This window comes from Triturus cristatus, chromosome 11, assembly GCF_964204655.1.
Source record: "Triturus cristatus chromosome 11, aTriCri1.1, whole genome shotgun sequence".
Taxonomy (NCBI): Eukaryota; Metazoa; Chordata; class Amphibia; order Caudata; family Salamandridae; genus Triturus; species Triturus cristatus.
In genome coordinates, this window is record NC_140594.1 from 1,107,426,348 (window position 1) to 1,107,452,785 (window position 26,438).

At 49.9% G+C, this 26,438-nt stretch overlaps 1 protein-coding gene across 13 annotated transcripts in view; it reads right to left on the reverse strand.

Moving 5' to 3' along the window:
* LOC146786091 (eukaryotic translation initiation factor 4 gamma 1-like) overlaps window positions 1-26,438 on the reverse strand; it is a 1,219,153-nt gene that overhangs the window by 25,167 nt on the left and 1,167,548 nt on the right. For all 13 annotated transcript variants that reach the window (XM_085635575.1, XM_085635572.1, XM_085635570.1 and 10 more), the window contains one exon: window positions 17,051-17,132. In XM_085635575.1, coding sequence (XP_085491701.1) covers window positions 17,051-17,132 — 82 coding nt within the window. The remainder of the gene's footprint in view (window positions 1-17,050; window positions 17,133-26,438) is intronic.

Genomic DNA, 26,438 nt, shown 5'->3' on the forward strand with positions numbered 1-26,438 from the left:
AATGGCGGTTCCGAAGTTATCCTTCGGTCGTGGAGAATCATCCTGCCAGTGTCGGCGTAGATGACACGTGACGGAGACGTCTCAGCAGGTGTAACCGGAGTCTGGGTGACCCGTGTCCTGAGTTGGAACATTTTTGGGATTGTTGACGGAGGCAAGCCGAAGGTAATGTTGGCTGGCACCGCAGAGGCTGCTGGAGCTCCGACCGGACCGGAACCCGACGGGTCCTGGAGGGCAGCCGTGGTTTTGCTGCTTTGCGTCGCACCAGGTCGTACTTGGGGCGCCTTTGAGGCTTTGGCACCGGCCAGGTTCGTAGAGGCGGCCGTGGATTTTTTCGGCGCCGGTGGTTCATCGAGTCGAGGTGCGGAGATCACCGTCGACGTCTTCGACACGTGAGGCTTTGGTGTCGTCGAGGGAGCGACGCGAGACGCCGCAGGCGGTACGGCCCTCGGTGTCGTTGGTGCCGGTAGCTGAGCAGGTTTGTCGGTGCCGATGGCCTTTTTCCGTTTGTCGACTCCGACGTCGCCCGCTTCAAGTTCGGCACCGAAGTCCCTCTTGGTGCGGTCGGTGCCGACGCGTTGCGCTGGCGTCGAAGGCGCGGAAGGCCTCGATCCGACCAGCGCCACTTTCAGTTTCGGTTTCGTAGGAACCGGAGCAGCTTTCGGTTTTGCGGTAGGGAAACCAGCTGGTTTAAGCAGTAATGGCTGCCGCTGAACGTCCGAGGCCAGGCCCGAGGGCGGGGCCGAAGAACTGCGGGATGGGTCTCGGGTAAGGCCCGAAGGCGATCCCTCGACCGGAGCCATAGGCTGTGGCACTGGTGTTTCTTCGGTTTGAACAGGTAGGCCTTGTTCATCATTGGAGCTACTCTCTTCGGCCCCTAAGGCCTCCTCGTCGTCTCCTACCTCGGTGTCGTCTTCACCTCTGTGGAAGAGTGACTCGTCGACCTCGTCCGATCCGGGTTCGTGTTCGGAAACGGGACTGGAGGGCATGACTTCTAATTCTTCGACGTCGGCCTCGAAGATGTCTGTTGGGGCCGGTGCCGCGTGCTGCGCCTCGAGTCTCGCCGCTCGTCGGTTCCGTAGAGTCTTCTTGGAACGGAACCGGGCACAGGCCATGCATGTCGATTCGTCGTGGTCCGGCGAAAGGCATTTGTTGCACACCGGATGGACGTCGATGTGTGGGTACTTCGCATTGCATACCGGACACCTTTTGAATGGCGTCCTCGATTCCATCGTCGAAGTAGTCGATGGACAGGTAAATGCGAAAAAAGTCGGTGCTGAAAGTTAGTAAACTAACAAGATTGTATCGAAACCCGATCGATAAACAGTACCGACGCGAACTAAAGGCCTTTTGGCCTCGACAAAATATTTTCCTAACTTGAGCTAAGATAGCACATCCGAACCCAATGGCGGAAAAAAACAATCTGAGGATGGAGAGGATGCCCATGCGCACTGTAGTCCAGGGGAGGAGTCACCTATCCAAGGATACTTCGAAGACTCTTCCAGGACAACAACGAGCAAACATCCGGACCCAACACTAGGCGGCGATCTATGCACAGATATGAATTCAGCAGCCCACATGCCTCGAACATAAAAAATACATGCTTGTTTTATTTTAGAACCAACACTTGGAGTTAAAATATACTTTCTCAACAGTAGATGTTTCATATAAATACTTTTGCAATATGCAATTGACTTTAGTAAACAGTTACAAGTGGTTGCAGTAAGCAACTCTATTTTTAAACACAACAATACATTGATCTCAATGATAAATTCAAGTCATTTGCAACAGATTACTTTTTAGATTACTTTTGGAATTCCAGGACTGGATCCTAGATTCAGTCCTGGGTCAGTTCTCAGAATCAAGTGATGAGTCGACTTAAGTACTGTAATAATTTTGAACTAATATTTAGCTATTTTAAAAGTTGACACTTAGAAAATATTTCAGAGAAAACAGTCAATGATTCCCTATGGAAGAAAATGCAGGTTACAGGTACAGTATGTTCTCATTACTTTTGTAATCCAGTACTGGGTGCCTAGACTCAGTACTGGGAGCTTTATCCAAAACAGGTAAGCAATTACGTTTTCAGATATTATACGATTTTTGAAGAAAATTTAAAGATTGCAGAAATCGACACTTATAAGAAATTTCACAGAAAAACAGTCAATGGTTTCCTAAGGAAGAACATTGAGTTAAGGGTAAGTACAGTTGTAGAGATTTTTCAGAGTCAGTGCTGGGCACCAAGATCCAGCACTGGGAGCTCACCTAAGAACAGGTGAGTAAATTCGTTTTTGTCACTCGGCTGATTTTTGGTGAATATTTGAAGGTTTGGAAAGTCCACACTTAGAAGAAATTTCAGGAAAAAGCCAGTCAATGTTACCCTATGAGGAAAATAGAGTTTGCGGTTTAAGGTTAAGTACTCGACTGGCAGAGTTGAGGTTCTGGGCACAGACTCAGGGGTCCCCCAGGGTCAGGTAAGTACAGTTGGTTCACCCTCAGTGGCTCTAGGGCGGCTGGGTGCAGAGAGAGTTAGGCCCAATGTTATCCTATGAGGGATAGGGGGGCCTTGTTTGGTGGCTGCTGATTGGCAAGCCACGCGGCTGTGGGAGCTGGGCTCCTGGTCACTTACTCTGGGTAAGTAGGAAGGAGTAGAGTTTTCACTGCCAGGGCCACTCGGGCCGCTGGGTGCAGAGTGCAGAGTGCTTTTGAGCCTTCGGGCGCTGAATGGATTTCAATGGGAAATCTCCGGTTAGGAAAAAGACTGCAAGCTTGGGGACGAGGACACTTCAGGTGCCACCACCACTTCGAGAGGTAAGTTGGGTAGTTGGAGGATAGGTAGGTACCCCGGGATTGCGCACAGTGGGCCGGGGGGCGCCGTGTGCAGGGGTGCCTTTAGGTGTCGGGAAATCTTACCCTCTGTTGATCGCGGTTGGGGAGGCACCTGGTTCTGAGGCGGCAGGCTTCTTCAGGAATGTCGAGGGAGGTCCTTGGGTGCCGGACTCGGGATCACAGTCGCCGTGGGGTCGTCATCAGGGTCTTTGTTAACTCCGGCACTGGCCAGGCTCGGCTGGTGCAGAGTGTGCTGGGTTCGCGGTTCCGGGCTGCCGCCAGGGGTTAGAGATAGGTTTCGAGTAGAGCCTCTACTCATGGGAGTCTCAGGGGCTTAGAGCCAAAAGGTAGCCAGGTCCTCCGGGGTTGGTGAGGTTGCTAGCCACAAGAGATGCCGGGCTGGAGCAGGAGCAGGTTCGAGGGTCGACAGGCCGGTAGGGCTGGGGCCATAGCAGTTGGTGTCTTCCTCTTTTCAGCAGCTGCAGGGCAGGTCTTCTTTCTTCTTGCTCTTCGTAGTTTGGAATCTGGGGAAGGAAGGTTCAGGGTGCCCCTAAATACTAGATTTAGGGGCGTTACAGGTAGGTGAAGGGCAGGGACCAATGGGTCACCGTCCTGGGGTGGGTACACCCGCTATCCTGCCTCTTTCCTGTGGGAGGGGGGCAGTAGCCTAGTCCTGATATGGTAGGGCTCCCCATCTTCAAGATGGCGAGAGCCCGGAGATGTGCTTCACCTCGCCTCCCCCACCTGAGGGGTGGGGTTGGCACGCTGGCACATCCCCTGTCCTTATTTGGGGTTTCCGGCCAAAGCTTCCCGCCAGAGTGGGGGGTTGCAGGGGCCTGGGGAAGCTCACAGAGGCGGCATGCCTTTGAAGCTTCCCCCTGCCCATCCTGGGGGAGGAGATTTAGCACCTCGCCCAGGATGTGCATTGTTGCAGGACCAGGAGAGCAGGGGCTCTCCTACCCAGGGGTCCAGCAACATGTCTGCTGGGTGGCAGCCTAGGCAGCTTCAGAGCAGACGTGGATTTGTAGGTTAGGTTCGAGGGGGCACCTCTAAGATGCCCTCTGGGGTGCTGGGTACATTAAATCCCACACTGGCATCAGTGTGGGTTTAATGTGCTGAGAAGTTTGATACCAAACTTCCCAGTTTTTAGTGTTGCCATTATGGTGCTGTGGAGCTCGTGTTTGACGAGCTCCCAGCACCATGTACTCTTTAAATGGCAGCACTTCACTTACAGGGCTCAGGAATGGACCTGGGCACTGTAGGGGGCACAGGGCTCTTGCTCCTGTGCCCACACCATTGGCATAAGGCACCCAGCTAGAGGGGTGACTGATGTATGCCATGGCAGTGTATGTGATGGGCATGGCACACAGGGATGTGTGCCATGTCGACTTTGTGTTTGTCTTGCACCCAAACACTCAGCCTGCAAAGGCAGTGTGTGCGTGTAAGGGTACAGGGCCTCTAAGACTGGCACAAGGAGTGCTGCAGCTCTTAGAGGCCTGCCTGGGTCACAAAGCCCTGGGTACGTAGGGTACCATTTACCAGGGGCTGACATGTGGCCAAGGTTTGCCAATTTGGGTTTGGTTTGTTTTAGGGAAGGAACATAGGCCCTGGGCACCTGATTGGCAGGAGTCCAGGGCACACTCAGTCAAAGTACATTCAGCAATTCAGCAAAAAGTGGGATGGTTGGAGATGGAACTTCTGGTGGTTTACTGTGAAGCCCAGCTGGTGGAGTAATTGAATGGTGGTAGATGTGTGTTGAACACACTGATTGTATGACCCGGCTTTTATCAGCCAGTCGTCTAAGTATGGGAAGACGTGGATGTGTTGTCTTCGCAAATGCGCTGCTACCACTGCTAGGCACTTTGTGAATACCCTTGGCGCTGTTGTCAAAACGGGAGCACATTGAATTGGAAGTGTTGTCCGTCCACTACAAATCTGAGGTACTTGCAGTGAGCTTTGTGCACCGGAATGTGAAAATACGCGTCTTTTAGATGGTCAAACAGTCGTTTTGGGAGAGGAGCGGTAGTACCTGCTGAAGCGTTACCATATGAAAATGGTCGAAGTGTATGTAGGTGTTTAGGGGCCGGAGATCTAGGATGGGCCGCAGAGTCTCGTCCTTTTTTGGTATGAGAAAATATAGGGAGTAGACTCCCATGTTTTGTTGGTTGGGAGGAACGTGTTCTATTGCCTGTTTTTGTAGGAGGGAGATTACCTCCTGCTTTAGGAGTATTAAATGTTCTTGTGACATTGGGCGCTGCCTGGGAGGAATGTTTGGGGGGGTAGATATTAGTTCTAGGCAGTAGCCTGATTGAATTATGTGTCACCAATTTGTCTGAGGTGATGGCAGCCCAGACGGGAAGGAAATGTTGGAGTCTGCCCCTGACCGGAGTGGAATGGTCTGGGGGGAGTCATTGGGTAGGCGTTGTGGCAGAGCGGGCGTTGTTTGTTTTGCCTCTGCCTTCATTATTGTTACCCCTATAGCCGCCTCTTTGATAACCCCTCGTGAAGGTGGACTGAGTGGGGGATTTGTACGAAGTGGACACGGTGTGAGTAGCCTCTAGATGTACTTCGAAAGAAAGAGCCGCGACAGGAGCGTCTAGGAGGGTGTGACTGTAAGGCTCCCATGAACTTCGCCGTATCCGTATCCTTCTTCATTTTTTCTAGGGCCTCATCCACCTTTGGGCCAAATAGATGTTCCTGGTCAAAGGGATGGTTAAGGATGGAGGCTTGTACCTCCGGTTTAAACCCAAGCATGGCGACGGAGGACGACGCTGGTATTGATGGCCCTGGAAGCTGTGTCTGCTTGGGATTTGCCTTCTGAAACTGCGAATTCTCGTTGAGAATGAACATTGTTCTGTTTACTTTTTCGTGCTATTGAGTAAATACTACATGGACACATGGATTCAGCTTCGACATTCATTTGTGCTTTAAGCATGGAGAACTAACCACTATGATGATTTAAATGTTACTCTATTGGTGTCATTTCTGATTAATTGTTTCATTCGTCCAGACAACATTTGTTATAGTACGTTATCCATTTATGTTCAAATACCAATAGCCCCACCTGGGCTCAGAGTAGTGCACTTGTTTTTCTAAACATTCGTTTAGATTTTTTCTCGACATTGTTGTATGTAGGTGGCTGGCAGTGCCATCTTTCAGGTGCACACCACAATTGTTTGAAGTTTAACTATTCTTGAGTACTCAGCTGCATTACAGTTTAAATTTGAATATTGAGTGCATGCCCAGCTGCTTTTGTCTCCAGTCTCACAATTTTTTACTGCCTTTGCAGCTCACTTTGCACCACTGATTAGTTGACACATCGTAAATATGTCGTTTGAAGAGATTGTTCACTTGACAGATAATCGAGCCCACACGAAAGCATACACATCAGCTGAAGCTAGTGATATCTATGGGCTGATCAAGGAAGCAAGGGCATTCGATACATCCACAGGTTCGACCCTTCAACAGCTTCGGCAATTGGAATACTTAATGCGTCGCGAAGTTAACCAGCGTCTGCACGCGACGACTCTTGTTCAGTATCATAAAGCGAGCAGGATCCCTCGGGGTTTGCGTTTAGCAATTAAGCCCATGCTTTTTAATATGAACAAGAAATTCATGGAGAAATGGTACGCCATTCTCAATAAGTGCTCGTTGGATTTAATCCTTTTAATTGTGGAAGAGCTATCACAAGTCATCGTTGAGCTTGAATCTGAAATTAAAAATCTGCAGGCTACTTTAACAACTCAAATGGCACCTGAGGTTTGGTCTAAAACACTTGATGACATAAATCTTAAACTAGACAATTATGCCAAAGAAATACATGAGCGAAAAATTAGGAAATTTCGCAGGGACACTATTGATTATAAGTTAGATGAGGTCTACACCTGGGCGGAAGTATACGCCCAGAAACGTAACTGGCAGAAGCAAGGAACTACCTCGTCTGAGGAGAGTTTAGCTTCGGTTACAGACACCCAGCTGTCCCGTCCACCTGTTTCCACTCATGTTCAGTCACAAGACAGTGCAACAACTGAAACTGGGCCAAGTACTTCGAAGGTGGCTTTTTTGGAGATAAGCCCAGCGGCAAATCAACCTCCAACAGGAACTCCATCTGTAAAACCCGTAGAGGGCACAGATTCGACAAAAACAGGACCTTCACGAAGGAAGAAACATTAGTAGTTAATATTTCATCTAAATCTTTAACTACTAAACAAATTTCAGTTCTTAGTAAAGGTTGTTCCTTTGTTCCATCATACACAGGGAGGACTCTTGATTCTCAGGTTGACCTTTTCAAATTCACCAGAAAATTACGCCTGCGTTACTTTTTCTCCACAGTTGAAACCACTCCCAATCTTGCAACAGAGGATGATAATCTAGAGTTTAGACCTAAAAGCTCCTTTATACCTCCTTTCTCACACAAAACGATTGATCTATTTGAGAATCTAGTCAAACAGGACCTCAAACACATTCCGTGTTCGAAAACAGTGTCTTTTAACTTGTCCAAAGGCGAAAAAATGGCCCTGAATTCTCTAAGATCCAACACCACTCTTTATTTCACGAAAGCAGATAAAGGAGGGGCACTTGTTGTGATGGATCGTTCTCAATATGAAACCAAAGTTGAGACAATGCTACTTGACCAAGACACCTATATTCCACTCACTGTTGACCCCACAAGTTCCTTTTTGTCCCTATTGAATTCAATTTTACAGAATGCTGAGGATATGGGTTGGATTAACACTAAGACCAGAGAGTTTTTGTTTACGAGATTTCCTCGTAGACCCACCATATACATGCTGCCAAAGATTCACAAAAATGTAACTGACCCCCCGTTGAGACCTATCGTCTCCGGTTGTGGGTCAATTCATGATCCACTAGGACGATACTTAGATACTTTTTTTCAACCAGTGGTGCAGTCCAGTCCATCTTATTTACAAGATACCACGCATTTGTTGAACATTGTTGCAGATATGAGATTGCCTTTGTCATCTGAAGTCTTTTTCTGTACTATAGATGTTGTGTCTTTGTACACCTCGATTCCCCACGTAGAGGGGATAGAAGCTGTCGAATGGGCCTTACTCAAACAGGACTCCATCAGAGCCAATAAAGTGTTTTTATTAGAACTACTACACTTTTGTTTATTCCATAGTTATTTTCAGTGGAAGGGCAATTTTTTTCTTCAAGCTAATGGCACATCGATGGGCTTTTCTGGGGCACCTAGCTATGCCAACATCTTCATGCTTAAATATGAAACTGAGCATATTCTTTCAAATCCATTGTGGGCATCTAATCTTTTGATGTATCGTCGATACATAGATGATATTTTGGTTGTATGGCAGGGGTCTAGACAGGCATTAATATCATGTATCCAGCAGTTGAATACCATTAATCCTCGTATCCAATTCACTTATTCTGTTGACCCTCTAAGTATCGCATATCTTGATGTCACTCTGACAAGGACAGGAACTCAAATTGAGACAGCAGTATACAAGAAACAAACTGATCGCAATAACGCCTTGCACTATCAGAGCTTTCATCCTTGGTCCCTAAAAAGACATTTGCCTTTCTCCCAACTATTAAGGATCAGACGTATCTCCTCTGACCCTGAGTCAAGCGTGCAGACCATGCATGAATTTAAGGATAAATTTCTAGCTAGAGGTTATCCTTTGAAATTGGTGAATGATGCTGAAAGTCGAGCAATGACTAAAAGTCGTGAATCGCTCCTTCGCAAACAGGACAAACCGGCCTCTTCCAGCCGGGAAGTATTTGTATCTACTTTTTCTAGAAACTCTAATCACATCAAAAAAAGTATCCTACAACGCTGGGATTTACTTCAAAATGAAGCTGATTTTGGTAATCTTTTTTCTGAGCAACCACTATTTGCTTACAAAAGGTCAAACAACTTGAAGGAAATACTGAATCAGACTTCTGTCAAACCCACTACGTCATTTAGAGGGATGACTACTTGTATGAACTGCTCACATTGCAATAATGCCGTGACTGGCAAGCACATAACTCATCCCTGGACAGGGAAAAAGATTATCCTTAACTTTGATGCAAATTGTAACAGTCACCATGTTATTTATTTCATTAAATGTCCATGCGAGATGTTTTATGTTGGAAAAACGGAAAGGTCAATACGGGTTCGTTTGACTGAGCATAAGAGTAGGATTCGTACAAAAACCACCAGCTCACCCCTGGCAGCACATTGGCTTGAAAAAAAGCATTCTATTTCACAATTGCGATTTGGTATTCTAGAGAAAGTGATACCACGTCCCGATAGAGATATGACGAAGTTCATGCTGCAGCGCGAAGCGTATTGGATTTGGTTTATGCAAAGTCTCTTGCCAAAGGGACTTAACGATAAGTTTGAATTGTTCTGTTTCTTATAAAAGCTCACCACCAATTTTCATGCAATGTATTGATGTATTAATTATGTACAATGTTTATAGTTTGTTGCAATTGTACCCCTACTTGATGTAAAACATTATTGGTCATGCACCAGCTGTTTCTGTTTTATTCTGTTTTATTCTTTTTCTTCTTCCTCTTCTTCTTCTTTTTTATCTTTGACTTGTTTCATTTCCGTTTTGAATCTCTCATTCTCACATTTGGATAGTATTGTATTCGCTCTTTAAATATGGCGGCCGTTTGGCATGGGAGAGACGCTAGTTTGGTTAGCCCTAGTCCTGTTTCTATTTCAATACTCATTTAAAACACGCCGACGCGGGCGGCTTTTTTGAAGAGCCAGCGTTGTTAGCGATCTGAGATGGAACGTAGTTTATTTGGTAGGTGCTAATGTTGTTTTCACCTTAAGCGGTCTTGGAGGTTTACCAGCTTGCTAATAATTGTGTCTTGATTTTTTTAGAGTTTACACGCTGGCTGCGCTTTATTGCTTCTGGCTGGTTAACTATTTGATCAATCTCACTCATGTGAGTTTTCAGGGTAAGCCTTGCATCTTGGATACTTAGACTGTTGTTAAAATGAGCTGTTACGATTAGGTCTCTAGCATAATTTTTATTTATTTCTTATAGTTGGACTTCCGGATTGCTAATTGTAGATGTTGCGTTGTGCTTTTGGCACACCGTTTGTGGTTTACCCATTATATTTTCGCAGGTATGTTTTGTTTTTGCGACTGACTCATCTATTTGGTTTCTTAAGGTGTTGGTGTTGCTCTGTTTCTCTACTGGTATTGGGTCTGTGTAGCTATTAATAGGGAACAATTTTGAGCATTTTTTTGTTTTCATTACACACATTTTTTCGAGGCTTCTACACTATATATTTTTCTGGTTTCTGCGGTGGTGGCACTTTACTCCTGGTGTAATGACTATAATGTTATCCCCTTGCGTTTTCCTTGTACAGTAAAATTGAATGTAGTATAATTCTTGACATACTCTCAATTGATATGTATATATTGTTTGTTTCTAGAGATTCCCCTGACGAAGGGCTAGGTTTTAAGCCCGAAATGCATTGGGATTTGCCTTCTGAAACTGCGAATTCTCGTTGAGAATGAACATTGTTCTGTTTACTTTTTCGTGCTATTGAGTAAATACTACATGGACACATGGATTCAGCTTCGACATTCATTTGTGCTTTAAGCATGGAGAACTAACCACTATGATGATTTAAATGTTACTCTATTGGTGTCATTTCTGATTAATTGTTTCATTCGTCCAGACAACATTTGTTATAGTACGTTATCCATTTATGTTCAAATACCAATAGCCCCACCTGGGCTCAGAGTAGTGCACTTGTTTTTCTAAACATTCGTTTAGATTTTTTCTCGACTCTGCTGCATCTAAGGCACAGCGTATAGAGGTGTTAGTGATAGTCTTACCCTCTTGAATTAGTTCGTTGGCCCTAGCTTTACATTTTTCAGGGATGTGGTGCATTATGCTTTCTAACTCGTCATAATGTGCCCTGTCATATCTGGCCAATAGCGCTTGAGTACTGGCGATACGCCACATATTGGCTGCTTGTGACGCAGTGCGCTTTCCTGATGCGAATAGCTTTGACTCTGTCAGGTGGTGCTGCTTCGCCTGACGCCTGGGAATTTGCCCTTTTGCGTGCAGTGGACACCACTAGGGAATCTAGTGGCGCTGGCCCTCTGATGTAGGAGGGATCTGTGGGGGCAGCTTTGTATTTCTTTTCTTTGCGCGGGTTAGTGACCATGGCCCTAACTGGGTCCTTAAAAACATCTGGCGCATGCTTTACCACACCTTTAAGCATAGGTAATGGGTCCTTCAAAACATCTGGCGCATGCTTTACCTCTCCTTTAAGCATAGGTAATATGGAGGTAGACCTATGTGTGGTTGTGAGAAAGTGGGTTTCTGTTGCAGTAACCCCCCCTTTTTTTGCCTAATAGCTGATGCACTTTCCCTTGTTGTGCCCTGGGCTCCTGCCAATCAGGTGCCCAGGGCCTATGTTCCTTCCTTAAAACACACAAACTCCCAATTGGCAAACCCTGGCCACATGTCAGCCCCTGGTAAATGGTACCCTAGGTACCCAGGGCCTTGTGACCAGGGAAGGCCTCTAAGGGCTGCAGCACTCATTGTGCCACCCTTAGAGGCCCTGTACCCTTACACACACACACTGCCTTTGCAGGCTGAGTGTCTGGGTGCAGGACAAAACAAAGAGTCGACATGGCACACATCTCTGTGTGCCATGCCCATTACCTATACTGCCAAGGCATATGTCAGCCACCCCTCTGGCTGGGTGCCTTATGCCTATGGTGTGGGCACAGGAGCAGGAGCCCTGTGCCCCTACAGTACCCAGGTCCATTCCTGGGCACTGTAAGTACAGTGCTGCCTTTTACAAGTACATGGTGCTGAGAGCTCGTCAAACACGAACTCCACAGCACCATAAGGGCAACACTGAAGACTGGGAAGTTTGGTATCAAACTTCTCAGCACACTAAACCCACACTGATGCCAGTGTGGGATTTAATGTACTAAGCACCCCAGAGGGCATCTTAGAGATGCCCCCTTACAGCTAACTTGCAATCCACGTCTGCTCTGAGGCTGCCCAGGCTGCCACACAGCAGACACGTTGCTGGACCCCTGGGTGGGAGAGCCCCTGCTCTCCCGGGCCTGCAACAATGCACATCCTGGGTGAGGTGAGAAATCTCCTCCCCCAGGATGAGCAAAGGGCAGCTTCAAAGGCATGCCGCCAGTTGGAGTTTCCCCAGGCCACTGCAACCCCCCACTCTGGCGGGAAGCTTGGCCGGAAACCCCATACAAGGACAGGGGATGTGCCAGCCTGCCCACCCCACCCCTCAGGTGGGGGAGGCGAGGTGAAGCACATCTCCGGGCTCTCGCCATCTTGAAGATGGGAGGCCCTACCCTATCAGGATTAGGCTACTGCCCCCCTCCCACAGGAGAGAGGCAGGATAGGGGGTGTACCCACCCCAGGACAAGGACCCATTGGTCCCTGGCCTTCACCTACCTGTAACGCCCCTAAATCTAGTATTTAGGGGCTCCCTGAACCTTCCTTCCTCAGATTCCAGATAGAAAAACTACAAGAAGAGCAAGAAGAAAAAAGACCTGCCCTGCAGCTGCTAAAAAGAGGAAGACACCAACTGCTTTGGCCCCAGCCCTACCGGCCTGTCGACCCTCGAACCTGCTCCTGCTCCAGCGCGGCATCTCTTGTGGCCAGCAACCTCAAAAACCCCGGAGGACCTGGCTACCTTTGACCTCTGATTCCCTGGGACTCCCATGAGTAGAGGCTCTACTCGAGAAACCTATTCCTAACTCCTGGCAGCAGCCCGGAACCGCGGACCCAACACACTCTGCACCAGCCAAGCCTGGCCAGTGCCGGAGTGGACAAAGACCCTGAGGACGACCCCACGGCGACTGTGACCCCGAGTCCGGCACCCAAGGGCCCCCCTCGACATCCTGGACGAAGCCTGCAGCCTCAGAACCGAGTGCCACCCCAGCCGCGATCAACCAGAGGGTAAGATTCCCGACGTCAAAAGGCACCCCTGCACCCGGCGCCCTGCGGCCCCCTGTGCCCAATCCCGGGGTACCCACCTAACCTACAACTACCCAACTTACCCCTCGAAGTGGTGGTGGCACCGGAAACATCCTCGTCCCCGAGCCTGCAGCCTTTTTCCAAACCGGAACATTCCCATTGACTTCCATTGAGCGCCCGAAGGCTCAAAAGCACCCTGCACCCAGCCGCCCGAGTGGCCCTGGCAGTGCACTCTCTACACTAACTTACTTCCCCACTTGCCCTGAGTAAGTGACCAGGAGCCCAGCTCCCACAGACGCGTGGCTTGCCAGACAGCAGTCACCAACCAAGGCCCCCCTATCCCTCATAGGATAACATTGGGCCTAACTCACTCTGCACCCGGCCGTCCTGAAACCGCTGAGGGTGAACCAACTGTACCTACCTGACACTGGGGGACCCCTGAGTCTATGCCCGGAATTTCAACTCTGCCAGTCGAGTACTTACCCTTAAATCGCTAACTTCATTTTCCTCATAGGGTAACATTGACTGGCTTTTTCTTGAAAAATCTTCTAAGTGTGAACTTTTCAAAACTGCAAATATTCACTAAAAATCAGCCAAGTGACAAAAACGAATTTACTCACCTGCTCTTAGGTGAGCTCCCAGTGCTGGATCTTGGTGCCCAGCCCTGACTCTGAAAAGTGTTCACAACTATACTTACTTCTAACTCATTTTTCTCCCATAGGAAACCATTGTCTGCTTTTCTGTGAAATTTCTTCTAAGTGTCTACTTTTGCAAATTTGAAATATTCTTTTAAAATCGTACCATTTCTGCAAACGAAATTACTTACCTGCTTTTGATAAGGACCCCAGTCCTGGGTCTAGGCACCCAGTCCTGGATTACTAAAGTAACGATAAAGTACTCTACCTGCAATTTGAATTTCTTGCCATAGAGATCCATTGAATGTTTTCTGTGAAATATTTTCTAAGTGCTAACTTTTGAAATAGCTAAATATTATTTAAAAATCATTACAGTTATTAAGTCGACTTTCATCACTTGATTCTGAATACTGACCCCAGGCTGGTTCTAGGATCCAGACCTGGAATTCCAAAAGTAATCTAAAAAGTAATTTATCACAAATAACCTGAATTTACCATTGAGCTCAATGCATTGTATGTTTAGGAAATAGGATTGTTTATTGCAACCAACTGTGACTGTTTACACAAATGTATTGCTTAAGACAAAAGTATTTATATTCAACCTCTCATTCTGAGAAAGTATATTTTTACCCCCTTTGTGGTTCTAAAAATAAAACAAGCATATATTTTATATATACAAATCATTGGCCTAGAGTTCAGTTATTGAGTGTGTGAAACCATTTGCTGACTGAGTGTGTACAATAAATGCTTTACACTGTCCTCTGGTACTGCCTTACTGCTCGACCAAGCTACCACTTTGAGAGTAAGGTCATACCTAACTTTGACCTCTATCAGCCTCTGGGGGACTGTGGACTCTGTACACCCTGTACCTATTAGGGAACAGTATATACAGAGCCACTTTCTCACAGTGGTGTCGAGAAGGAAATCTTCCTCCACGGGGTCGGTATGCAAGTCTACCACGTGATAGTGTGCCGCCCTTTGAAGTAGATGGTGGAACCCCAATGAGTCTTCTGGTGGAGATGGCCTGGAGGCGTAAAGGTCATCTTGTGGGACGTTGGGGATATCAGGGATATTGTAGTCGTCCCATGGGTCTGGGGATCCTCTAGGAGTGGGGTCCCCTATGTCATCATATGGGTCCCCGTGATCATCATCGTGTGGAGAAGGGGTGGGAGAACGATGAGGTTGGGGTGGCGGAGGGGGTGGAGGTGGAGAAGGTATTCTGAACGGAGAGGTAGCAGAGTCCTTCCTCTTTGGAGGCGGAGGTGGAGCAGGCTTCTCCAAATGTCTTTTTGGAAGAAAGTGTCAAATGTCCAGTTTTTGGATCCTTGGTGAGTTTTCTGCAAGGGATCCGGTGTACACAAGTCTGGTGAGGCTGGTCTGTCCGTCGGCGCCGAAGGCGTCGGGGCCGTTGGCTTTTTAGGCTTTTCCGTGCCGGTTCATTGTTTGGAACCTGGTTTGAGAACCTCCGGAGGCTTGGTCGGAGCCGAGATGGATTTCGGCCTCGAAGTGTCGGTGCCCTTGTGTGCTTTGGTCGGCACCGAAGGTGGTGTCGGTGCCGAAGAGCTGGGTTTCGACCCAGAGTGCTTCGGTGCGGAGCTCGGTGTCGATATGTGGGTTGGCTTCTTTTTCGGTGCCGAAGCGTGTTTATCGGCACCAGGGATAGGCTGGCTTGAGCCCGAGCCGACGGATGGCTTGCTTGGCTTCTTCACCGGGCCCGAAGGTGGGGTGTTGGAAGCAGTGTCCTTGGTCTTGCCTAGGGCCGGAAGCGAAGGTGTGAGCGGAGCCTTTTTCGGTGCCGGCAGGGGTGTGTGTGTGTGGGGGGGGGGGGGGGGGGGGGCGGGGCGGGAACAGTACTCCCGACTCTCTGCACCGGGGTGAAGTCCTCCACATCTGAGTCGTCGGCCTCGGAAGCGCTGACTAGGCCCTCTTCGGTGTACCGCTCTGGAGCATCGATGCCTTCTCCGAAGATGTCTTCCGGAATCTTCGTCGAGGAGTGCAACATAGTTCTTCTAGCTCTTCAGTGCCCAAATAGGCTTTTTGTACCGGAAGGACTTACACGCATGACAGTCTCGAGCCTAGTGTTCAGGGGAGAGGCAGAGAGTGCATACCTCGTGGAGATCGGTGTGGGGGAATTTGGACCCACATCAAGGGCACTTTTTAAATGGAGTCCTTTCCATTAGCCAGGACCGAAGCTTGGAGAGGCCCGAAGGCCGCCGTCGACTGGAACTGAAGGTCCGTGCCGATGAGAAGGTGCGTAGAGTGGGGGAGATCGCGATCAAAACAATCCCGCGGTTTGGGGTGAGGATTGTGCGTCAACCGTCGAACTGGAAGCTGTGCGGAACCGGAGCGCGAAGATCACATCCGAGCCCGATGGCGGAAAAAAACAATCTGAGGATGGAGCCGAAGCCCATGTGCAATACGATCCAAAGGAGGAGTCACCGACCCCGTGACTTCCAAAGACTTTCCAAGAGTAAAAACAAACTGCAAACATCCGGGCCCAACACTAGATGGCGATCTATGCACAAGTGTGTAATCTGCAGCTCATATGCCTCGAACTTAGGAATTCCTTCAGCGCTTCGTCAAACTTCTTTCGTTGAACGAATGATGCCATTTCTGCTTTGAGGTGGCTTTTACTCCACCTCGAGGGCCTTTTCGGCATCTGAGATCATCTTCTTGGGCGTGATCGTGTCTGGCTCCGATGGTGTGGTCTTACCCTTTGTGGCCTCTCGTTTGGCACTTTCCTTTGTTGATTTAGACGATCTTCCCTCGTTGGTATCCCTGTGGTGGGATCCAGGGAGTTCTCTTGGTTGCGGCTGACTCCCGGCCGTCGTTTTCTTCAACGCCTGGGCTGCGTTTTACGCCTTCTTTTCATGGCCCATGGTTTGACAGTTTAGGGTTTCTTACCGTCAGTCTTCTGTGTCTTTTGTTGTTTTCTCCGAGGTACGCCTCTTCTCGGTATACCCTTCAAGGATTTGGATGTCGGATTCTTCGGGGATTTCATCCAAATCTTCGGAGTGTCTCCCTTTGCTTCCAGACCAAATGGCAGAAAAAGGAATCTGAAGAAAACTACCACGCACAAGAACTTCTGGGGCACAGTCTGAGGTCACAAAAGGGATGGCCCCAGCACCAAATGGTGGTTGGCAACGCCCAAAACAAAACAAAAATTAAAAACAGGAATATTCCCTACCCAACCACTAGATGGCAGAATAATGCACAGCATGTGAAACCAGAAAAGTATTCATGCTGCAAAACCCAGTTTCCTACAGGTATACAGACTGTATTCTGCCCTAAAAGTTACAAATCAGGAAGTGCAGCAAGTTTCGCCATTTCCTATATACACGATACTACCAAATCACAAAATGCTCCAGTACCCAAGTAAGAGATCAAATTGCGTATTTAGCTATTATTTTCTGGCCAATTATTTATTTGGTAGGAGTTGAAACACGAAGTGACACCCCATGCAGGATTAGTCAACCTGCTTACATACAGACCACTACTGGACAACTATGTTTCAAAGGAAGTTTGTTTTTTAACAAACTGTTAAAAGTGAACTTCACAATGCTGTTCAAACTCAACTTTACCCCCCTTCCCCCGAAATTGCTAGTCACAGTCTCCAGCACAGTTACTTACAAACTATCGCAGAGTGGCACACTGATGTCATCAGGGCACGAACAAACGTATTGGATGAAAGCTGCTGCTCACTCAAGTTGCCCTGCAAAGAAGACAGATTGCAATATTAGCCATCAAGAAGAATGCTGGACAAGAGAAGACCTCTGGAAAGAGAAAGAGCTAAATGAGGCTAGTACAAAAACTACTAAAATGGTAGTGCATAGTATAGATGGATACAATGGTCACAGACTGGACAGGCGTCGATGAGGCCAAGAGATGCAGTTGTGGAAATTGTAGTGATGCAAAGTAAGGTGTTAAGTTTTAAGTAGCCACTATAACAAAAGACCTGTCTGGTAGCCATGTAGCAGATCTCCAGTGTACAACCTGCTGAAAGATTCAAAGTGCATTAAAATAACATAGTTCAAGAGTAGGAGTAGGGAAAAAAGTACTTGCCTGTAACTTAAGTTCTCAACTGTTAGTCTGTTTCCAAGAGTCACAGGCTTGAATCATTACCTGCTGTTGAGGTGGGAGTAGCATGGTAACCTTACAAAAGCATTCTGAGAACAAAACAGGCCTAAAAGACTTTTAGACAGTGTCACATTAGTAACCAGTTAGCATCAATATAATGGTCTCATTACTCAAAAGGTGAGTAATCTGTGGTTTGAGCCTCTACCAGAAAGAGCGTTACTCAAGATAAGTGACTTGTTCTTCTGATAGACTTCAAACCAACAGATTCCTCAGCTTTTGAATTAATAAAGCAGTACCTACTTGGAGAGGAGTTTGAACGGCTGAACATGGCTGTCCAGACCATGGTGCTTTGTGTACGTTTAAAGTGAAGCCAATGTGGCTGCATGGCAGATGTCCAGGACAGGAAGGAGTAGTTTCTTTTCTGTAACTCCAGTTCTGTAGTAGGGGTATCTCTGTTATAGTCATAATCTAGTGAATAGTCCCGCCCATGTGCGTGGACCCCGGAGCAATAAAAAATAATCTCTAAAGGTGACAATTCATGCAGACCTGCATACACCTTTAAGAGAGAATTTAATTTAAAGACAGATAATGCAGCCTATACCCACAGGCTACACTGTCCAGTACTTCAACTAGAATTCCACCAAAATCCACAACAGCACTGCCTGTCTAGCTTTCCCCCCCCCCCAAGGGAAAAAACCCTGCCTCTACCAGCAAAAGCCTCTGGAATGATAGAGAGGAAGGAGAGGACAGACAAGCCCCATAGGCTGCCATTATGTGGCTTAGAACAGGATACTGTGCCTTTAAGAAAACTTTCCAGAACTTTCCCCAGTATCCCAGAATGCCCAGCAGGTCCCATTTACTTTCAGTTCTTTTTGAAGGCGTAGCACGCCAGACCTGTAGCATTCTACATATGAATAATTATCTCTCCACCGGGGAGGAGGGCGGGCGCTTATGAATATAACAGAGAACTGGAGTTATAGAAAAGAAACCACTCCTTCTGTAGTAGGGGATCTCTGTGTATAGTCATAATCTAGTGAATAGAATGGCAAGCCCATCCCCACACAACAAAAGCGGTGGAGAACACACAAGACACTACCACTACTGTGCGAACAAATTCCGCAGCGGAGCCTGCCCAACCTGAGCATCTGCCCTGGCATCCGTGTCCAGACAGTAATGCGCAGCAAAGGTATGGACCGACTTCCAAGTGGCCGCCTTGCAGATTTCCGCAATCGGAACATTACGCAGCAAAGCCGTCGTGGCAGCTTTGCCCCTGGTGGAATGAGCCTTAGGTTTACCCCCTAAGGTCTTATTAGCCTTTTGATAACACAATTGTATGCAGGACACAATCCAACGAGAAATGGACTGCTTAGAGGTCGCAAGACCAGTCCTGACTGAGCCATAATTAACAAACAATTGGTCAGACCTACGAATATCCTTGGTCTTATCCAGATAAAATTTCAACACCCTTCGAACATCCAGGGAATGGAGAGCCCTTTCCGCTGGCGAAGAGGGATTCTGAAAGAACGTAGGTAAAGTTATGGTCTGATTGACATGAAAGTCAGAGATAACCTTAGGAAGAAACTTAGGGTGAGTACGCATCACAACCTTAGCAGCATGAAACACAGTATAAGGTTCTTGACAACATAATGCCTGAAGTTCACTCACCCTGCGGGCCGATGTAATGGCCACTAGGAACGCCGCCTTCCAGGATAGGTGCTGCAATGAAGCCTTGTGAATAGGTTCAAAAGGCTCCCTCATCAGTCTGGACAGCACCACATTCAAGTCCCAAGAAGGCGAGGGAAGTCTGACAGGAGGAAACACTTTCTTCAAGCCTTCCAAAAAATCCTTGACCACAGGGATCTGAAAGAAGGAAGTCTGTGAAGGGCACTTCCTGTAAGCAGTCAAAGCCGCCAGATGAACCTTAATGGAATGGAAATTAAGGCCAGACTGCGCCAGATGTAAAAGGTATGGAAGGATGACATCTTCCTTACATGTTGTCGGATCAAAGTTCTTGGACTTACACCAGATACAGAACCTCTTCCACTTGTAAGCATAGGATGTCCTAGTGGAAGGTCGCTTAGACTCCTTCAGAATGTCCATCCAATCGTCTGGTAGATTCAGATGGCCATATTGCACTATTTCAGGAGCCATGCCGCCAAACTCAAAGACGAGAGGTTGGGGTGCACCATCCGCCCCCCGAACTTCGTGAGAAGATCCGGCCTGCACAGCAACCGCATGTGAGGAAGGAGAGACCGGTGAAGAAGGTCCGTGAACCACCACTGCCTGGGCCACTCCGGGGCGATCAGGATCATCCGCGCCCTGGATTGGGACAGCTTGATGAGCACCGCCGGAATCAGGGGAATGGGTGGAAAAGCGTACAGAAAGCTGTTCGACCAATCGATCCATAGCGCATTCCCCAGCGTCCCCCGCTGGTAGTACCTGGATGCGAAGTCTCGGCATTTGCTGTTTTCGGCGGTGGCGAACAGATCTACGTCTGGAGTCCCCCACCTTGCGAAGACTTCTCCTAGTACTTCGTCGTTTATGACCCATTCGTGGTTTTCCTGAATCAGCCGGCTCAAGGCGTCCGCCTGAGCATTCTGCACCCCTGGCAGATGCGTGGCCGTAATCGTCAGTCCTCGGGCCAGCAGCCAGCGCCAGATCGCCTGCGCCTCCTGCGACAGAGTGCGCGATCTCGACCCCCCTGCTTGTTGAGGTAATACATCGTGGTTGTATTGTCCGTCTGTATCAGCAGCGAGTTGGTCTGGAAGGACGGAAGGAAGGCCTTCAGTGCCAGGAAGACAGATCTGAGTTCCAGGAAATTGATGTGGTACGTTGATTCCAAAGGAGACCACTTCCCTTTAATCTGCAAGTCCCCGGAATGCGCTCCCCAGCCCTGGAGAGAAGCATCCGTCACCACACTCGTCGTGGGAATGTCTTTGTGGAAGGGAACCCCCTTGAGGAGGTTTTCCGCCGAACACCACCACTTCAGAGACTGAAGGGCATGCCGCGACAGTCGTATCTTGTCGTCCCAAGAGCCTGTCCTCTGATCCCACTGATCCTCCAAGCACTCCTGCAGTGGTCGCATGTGTAGCCGTGCGTGAGTGAGGAAGATACAGGAGGCCATCGATCCCAGTAGAGAAGACACCTTCCTCACAGTCGTCGATGGAGCAGTCCTGAGCCTTCCGAAGGAGTGATAACCGTCTCTCCTCCGAAGGAGACACGCTTGCTGACCGCGTATCGATGGAGGCCCCCAGGTACTGTATGCACTGTACCGGAGTCGGGACCGATTTGGACATGTGGACGTGTAACCCCAGCTTGTTCAAGAGCTCACACGTCCATCGGAAGTGTTCTTGCGCTTCCTCGAAGGATGATGCCTTGATCAGCCAATCGTCCAGATACGGGTAGACAAACACCTTGTTCCTCCGCAGGTGTGCCGCCACCACCGCCATGCACTTCGAAAAGGTCCTGGGCGCAGATTTTAGCCCGAATGGCAGTACTGTGTATTGATAGTGATTGGCGCCGACTTGGAATCGCAGGAACTTCCTGTGCTTCCGTGCTATGGGCACATGGAAGTATGCATCCTGTAGATCTATGGCACAGAGCCAGTCTCCCCGTTGCAGCTGAGGGTAAATCTGGTGCAACGAGAGCATGCGAAACTTCTCTCTGCGAATCCACTTGTTTGCTTGTCGCAAATCCAGAATGGGCCTGAACTCGTTCTTGTCCTTCTTGCGAACGAGGAAAAACCGGGAGTACAGACCTCTTCCCCTTTGAGACAAAGGTACCTCTTCTACCGCCTTTTTTCTCAACAAGATGTCTGCTTCCGCCTGGAGCTCTATCAGCTGGAATCGAGAGCTGACTGGCGGAATCGCTGGAGGCGGGCTGATAAACCGAAGACTGTATCCAGTGCAAACAATATTCAGCACCCACTTGTCCTGAGTAATTTTTCTCCACTCTGCCGGAAAAAATTGAATGCATCCCCCCACTGGAGTGGGTAACTGTTGAGGGGGAAGTAGCTGCTCAGGGCCGAGACCCGGCCGGGCCCTTGTTTGTGGTAGTAGCCTGCTGGCCTCCTCTACCCCTCTGGCGCTTCTGGAAGGGCTTGCGGAACTGCTGCTGTTGTGGCTGCTGCTGTCCCGAGCCCTGCCCACGCCCTCGGCCCGACGACCCGACCTCCTCTGGAACGGGCGTTTCTTTTTCTCGGCCTTCTCCAACCCGACGGCCGCCAGGGTTTCCGCCTCAGCCTTCATGCGGGCCATCTCATCGTCCGCATGCTTCCCGAACAGGGTTTCCCCCGAGAAGGGCAGGTTGGCCACTCTTTGCTGCGCCTCTGGCTTGAGGGACGTCAGGCGCAACCACGAATGGCGCCGCTGGTGGACGCCATGACAGTAAGCGTGGGCGGCCAATAGCGATACATCCGCCGCTGCGCTGATAGTTTGGTTAGAAACCAGCATGCCTTCGCGCACCGTCTCCAAGAAGTCCTCCTTGTCTCGTGGCAGGAGGTCCGCATATTGCTGCAGGGATTCCCACAGGGCCCGGTCGTAACGGCCCAACAACGCCCCTGCACTCGCCGCCTTCATGGTGGTGGCGGCGGTACCACACACCTTCCTGCCCGCAGAATCCAGCCAGCGGCTTTCTTTGTCCGGTGGAACCGTGGAGGCCGGGGCGGTCGCATGTTTTCTCGCCGCCGTCACGATCACCGAATCCGGCTTCGGGTCCACTCTCAAAAAGGACGGATCCGACTCCGGGGCCCTATACTTCTTCATGAGCCTGGACGGAGCGGCCTTCGTCGTCGCGGGAGTGAGGAACAGTTCCAAGGCTGGTTCCACCAGTCCAGGTACGAGAGGCAGTAGGGGGCGAGATAAGTGTCTTTTATGAAGCGTCTCAAATATCACAGACGTCGTGGGTGTTGGAACCGTCACCGTGATATTCAACTTTGCAGCCCCTCGCAACAGCACCTCTTGGAACGAGACCAAGTCGTCCACCGGAGACACCCTAGTCCCCGGGGAGTCCGACAGCGTCGGGGAAAGGTCTCTGTCCGAGGAGCGCGTGCGCGACCTGGACCTATACCTCCTGCGGCGTCGTCTTGAGTCCGACGAGGACCGCCCGCGGCTCCGCGATAGTCTCCTCCTGTGAGAGCGGGAGCGCGACCTCTTCGGCTTAGGCCTGTCCGCCGGTCTCGCTGGTCCAGGCGACCGTGGGCGGCGTGGCTTCGGGGTCCCCTGCGGCGGAGTCGGGTACCGCGGAAGGGAAACCGACCAGCGACCGTGGGCGGCGTGGCTTCAGGGTCCCCTGCGGCGGAGTCGGGTACCGCGGAAGGGAAACCGACCTCGGGGGAACCGGCGGCGGTCCCACAGGAGTGCGTGGCAGCGACAGAGGCTGGGGTGGCGGAGGCAGCGTCCGCGGCGGTGGAGGTGGCGTGTAACGGAGGTGGAGACGGTGGAGGCAGAGGTGGGAGAGGCGGAGGCGACGGAGGCATCCGAGGCGGAGTATACACCACAGAGTACACCGATCCCGGCGACTGTGCCTCGACGGCGACCTGCGCCTCGACGGCGACCTGCGCCTCGACGGCGACCTGCGCCGTCTCGACGTCGATCTCCTTCTCTTCGACGGCGAGCTGCGATCCCTCGACGGCGAACGCCGACGGCGGGTCGTCTCTCGACGCCGACCGCTGGAAGGAGCCGACGACGCCGATGTAGTAGACGGCGGCCTATTCAGGTCCCTCGACGGCGATCGTCGTCGCCGCTTCTCCCCAGAGCCCTGGGGAGACGGCGAGCAGACGGTGGTCATCCTCCTCGACGTCGCCGCCGACGGGGAGTGGGAGCGCTTACTGGTCTTCCTGCCCCTGGGGAGCCCCCCAGAGGCCTCAGTATGGGCCAAATCAGCCCCTCCAGACCCACCTGGTGCCTTCAGTCTTCGCTCCTCCAGAACTTGAAGCCTGATTTTCATCCTGTCCCTCAGGGTCCTGGCTGAGAACGAGTGGCAGATGGTACAGCTTTCAGGCACGTGGGACTGGGGAAGGCAACCTATGCACACCTCGTGTGGGTCAGTTTTAGCCTTCTTTCGACCACATTCCGGGCACTTGTCGAACAAGCCAGGCATGTTGACAGTACCAGCTACTAAACACAAGAAAAAGTGACAAAAATTGCCAAAATCTCAATTAAACCCTTGAAAACGAAAAGTTTACCTGTCGGTGTAGTTTTGCAGCTTGAAGATCTTTCTGGATTCACTATGCTGTGCATTATTCCGCGATCTTGTGGTTGGGTCCGGATTCGTAGTCTTTTCTTTGTTTTTTTTTTTTTTTTTGTAGCCCAGGTGGGCGTCGACGTCCACCATTTGGTGCACCTCCCGTGACGTCGTCGTGCTTCCTGCGGAAGTCCCACCTTTGGGGCGCCATCTTCGGGTTCTTTTTTCCCTGTTTTTTTTTTTTTTTTTTTTTTTTTTTAACCCTAGGCGATTGATTAATCCTTTTGTCCATATTTCTGTACGTATCCACTTTTTTGATCCTATCCATTTCACCCCCTCTTCCTCCAGCCTCATCTTCCTGGCGGAGGTGGGTGGGTTCGCTAGTGAATCCAGAAAGATCTTCAAGCTGCAAAACTACACCGACAGGTAAGAAACTTTTCGTTTTGCAGCGTGAATCTTTCTGGATTCACTATGCTGTGCATAGATTTTGTAGCGGTTTTCCTATTTTTGTGGTGGCTGGGTGGAAGATGATCGCTGGTCGTTGAAAATGTGTTGTAGCACCTTCTGTCCGACCTGTGCTTCCTTATTCATTTGAATGTCCACGCAGTAGTGCTTTGTGAACGTGTGCACAGATGCCCAAGTTGCTGCGAGACAAATGTCTTGGATGGGCGTGTTTGCCAGGAAGGCAACTGTGGCCCCCTTCTTCCTTGTGGAGTGAGCTTGTGGCCCCTCCGTTAGCTCCTGTCCAGCCTGTTTGTGACAGAATTGGATAGTGAGGGCAATCCACCTAGCGATGGTGCCCTTGGTCACTGGTCTACCCATGAAGCTAGTAGCAAAGGACACAAACAGCTGCTTCGACTTCCTGAGTTCTTTGGTTCTTTCAATGTAGTGCATCACCGCTCTTCTGGCATCGAGGGTGTGCAGGGCCTTTTCTGCATTTGTAGTCGGGTTTTGGAAGAAACTCGGTATCTGTATACTCTGATTCATGTGAAACGCCGACACTACCTTGGGCATGAAGTGTGGGTCCGTCCTCAGGACTACCCTGTCCTTGTGAATTTGAATGTAGGGCTCCTGTAGCGTTAGTGCTTGAAGCTCGCTCACTCTGCGTAGTGAGGTTATGGCCACTAGAAAGGCAGTCTTCATCGTCAACATTTGTAGATTGGCCTTGTGAATGGGTTCAAACGGCGCCTTCATGAGCTCCGTCAGAACCACGTTTAAATTCCATGCCGGCGGCGGCAACCTTTTCGGGGGTGCCATTCTTTTGGCTCCCTCCATGAATCTCTTCACCACCTGCGAGCTGAAGAAACTTCCACCCTTCTCACCTCTGGTGTAGGCAACGATCGCTGCTAGGTGCACCCTTAGGGAGCTCGAGCAGAGGTTACTGTTTAGAAGGTGTGTGAGGTACCTCAGCACCGTTGAGTCTCTTGTCATTCTGTTGTGCAGGCCCTTCTTCCTGCACCACACCGTGAATCTCTTCCACTTTGCGCTGTAGCACTTTCTTTTAGTAGGTTTCCTTGCCTCCCGTAGCACTCGCATAGTGCTCTGAGGTAACCTTAGGTGTGCGAACTCTAGGTCTTCAGGAGCCATGCTGCTAGGTTGAGGGTCTCTGGCTCTGGGTGCAGGACCTCCCCGTTTTGCATTGAGAGCAGGTCTTTTCTTCGCTCGAACCTGTACGGATTGCCTTGCGCCATTTCTTGAATCTGTGAGAACCATGTCTGCCTCGCCCACTGTGGGGCCACCAGGATCAGAGTCATGTTGCTGGTTCTGCACTTGTCGAGCACTCTGTGCAACAGGGGTATCGGTGGAAAGGCGTAGGCAAATGTCCTCGACCAGCTTATCCATAGGGCATTTCCCTTGGATTGCTGATCTGGTTGCCTGGACGCGAAGCTTTGGCATTTTGCATTGTGGCGTGTTGCAAAAAGGTCTATTGTGGGAGTCCCCCATCTCCGGAAGAGTTTCTCCGTTTCCTGGCCATTGAGCTCCCACTCGTGCGATGCTGAGGTCTGCCTGCTCAGCCAGTCTGCCTCCACATTGTCCTTCCCCGGTAGGTGAATTGCCAGTAGATCTATCCTGAGAGGTATGGCCCATCTCCAAATCTCCTGAGCTAGGGATGAGAGGGGAAACGACTGTGTCCCCCCTTGTTTGTTGATGTAGAACATCGCCGTGGTGTTGTCTGTCTGCACCAACACCCTCTGCCCGCACAGGTGTCTCTGGAATGCCTTCAGGGCTAGCAGTATTGTTTTCAACTCGAGGTAGTTGATGTGGCGGACCGCGTCTGCCGGAGCCCATAGACCCCTCACTCTGAGGTTGTCCATGTGCGCTCCCCATCCCATCTGCGATGCGTCCGTGGTAATGGTCACTGTTGGGCTTGGTGGTGTCAGGCTTCTCCCTGTTGTTATGTTGTCTCTGTTCCACCAAGTTATCTCCTCCTGCACTGCGTGCGTAACAACCACTAGATCCTCCCAACTTCCGTTTGCTTGTGACCATTGCTGTTGCAGCCATTCCTGGAATGGTCTCATGTGCAGGCGTACATTCGGCACCAGCTGGATACAGGACGCCATCATCCCCATCATCTTGCTCACCGCCCTCACTGTCAGAGCTCGCCCCTTCTGGTAGAGCTGCGTCTCCTTCAGTAGGGCATCTGTCCTCCTGTCGCTGGGCACTACTGTACTGTTGAGGGAGTTGATCTGTGCCCCCAGGAAAATCTTTACCTGCTCCGGTTCCAGCGATGATTTTCCCCAGTGGATGGAAAATCCCA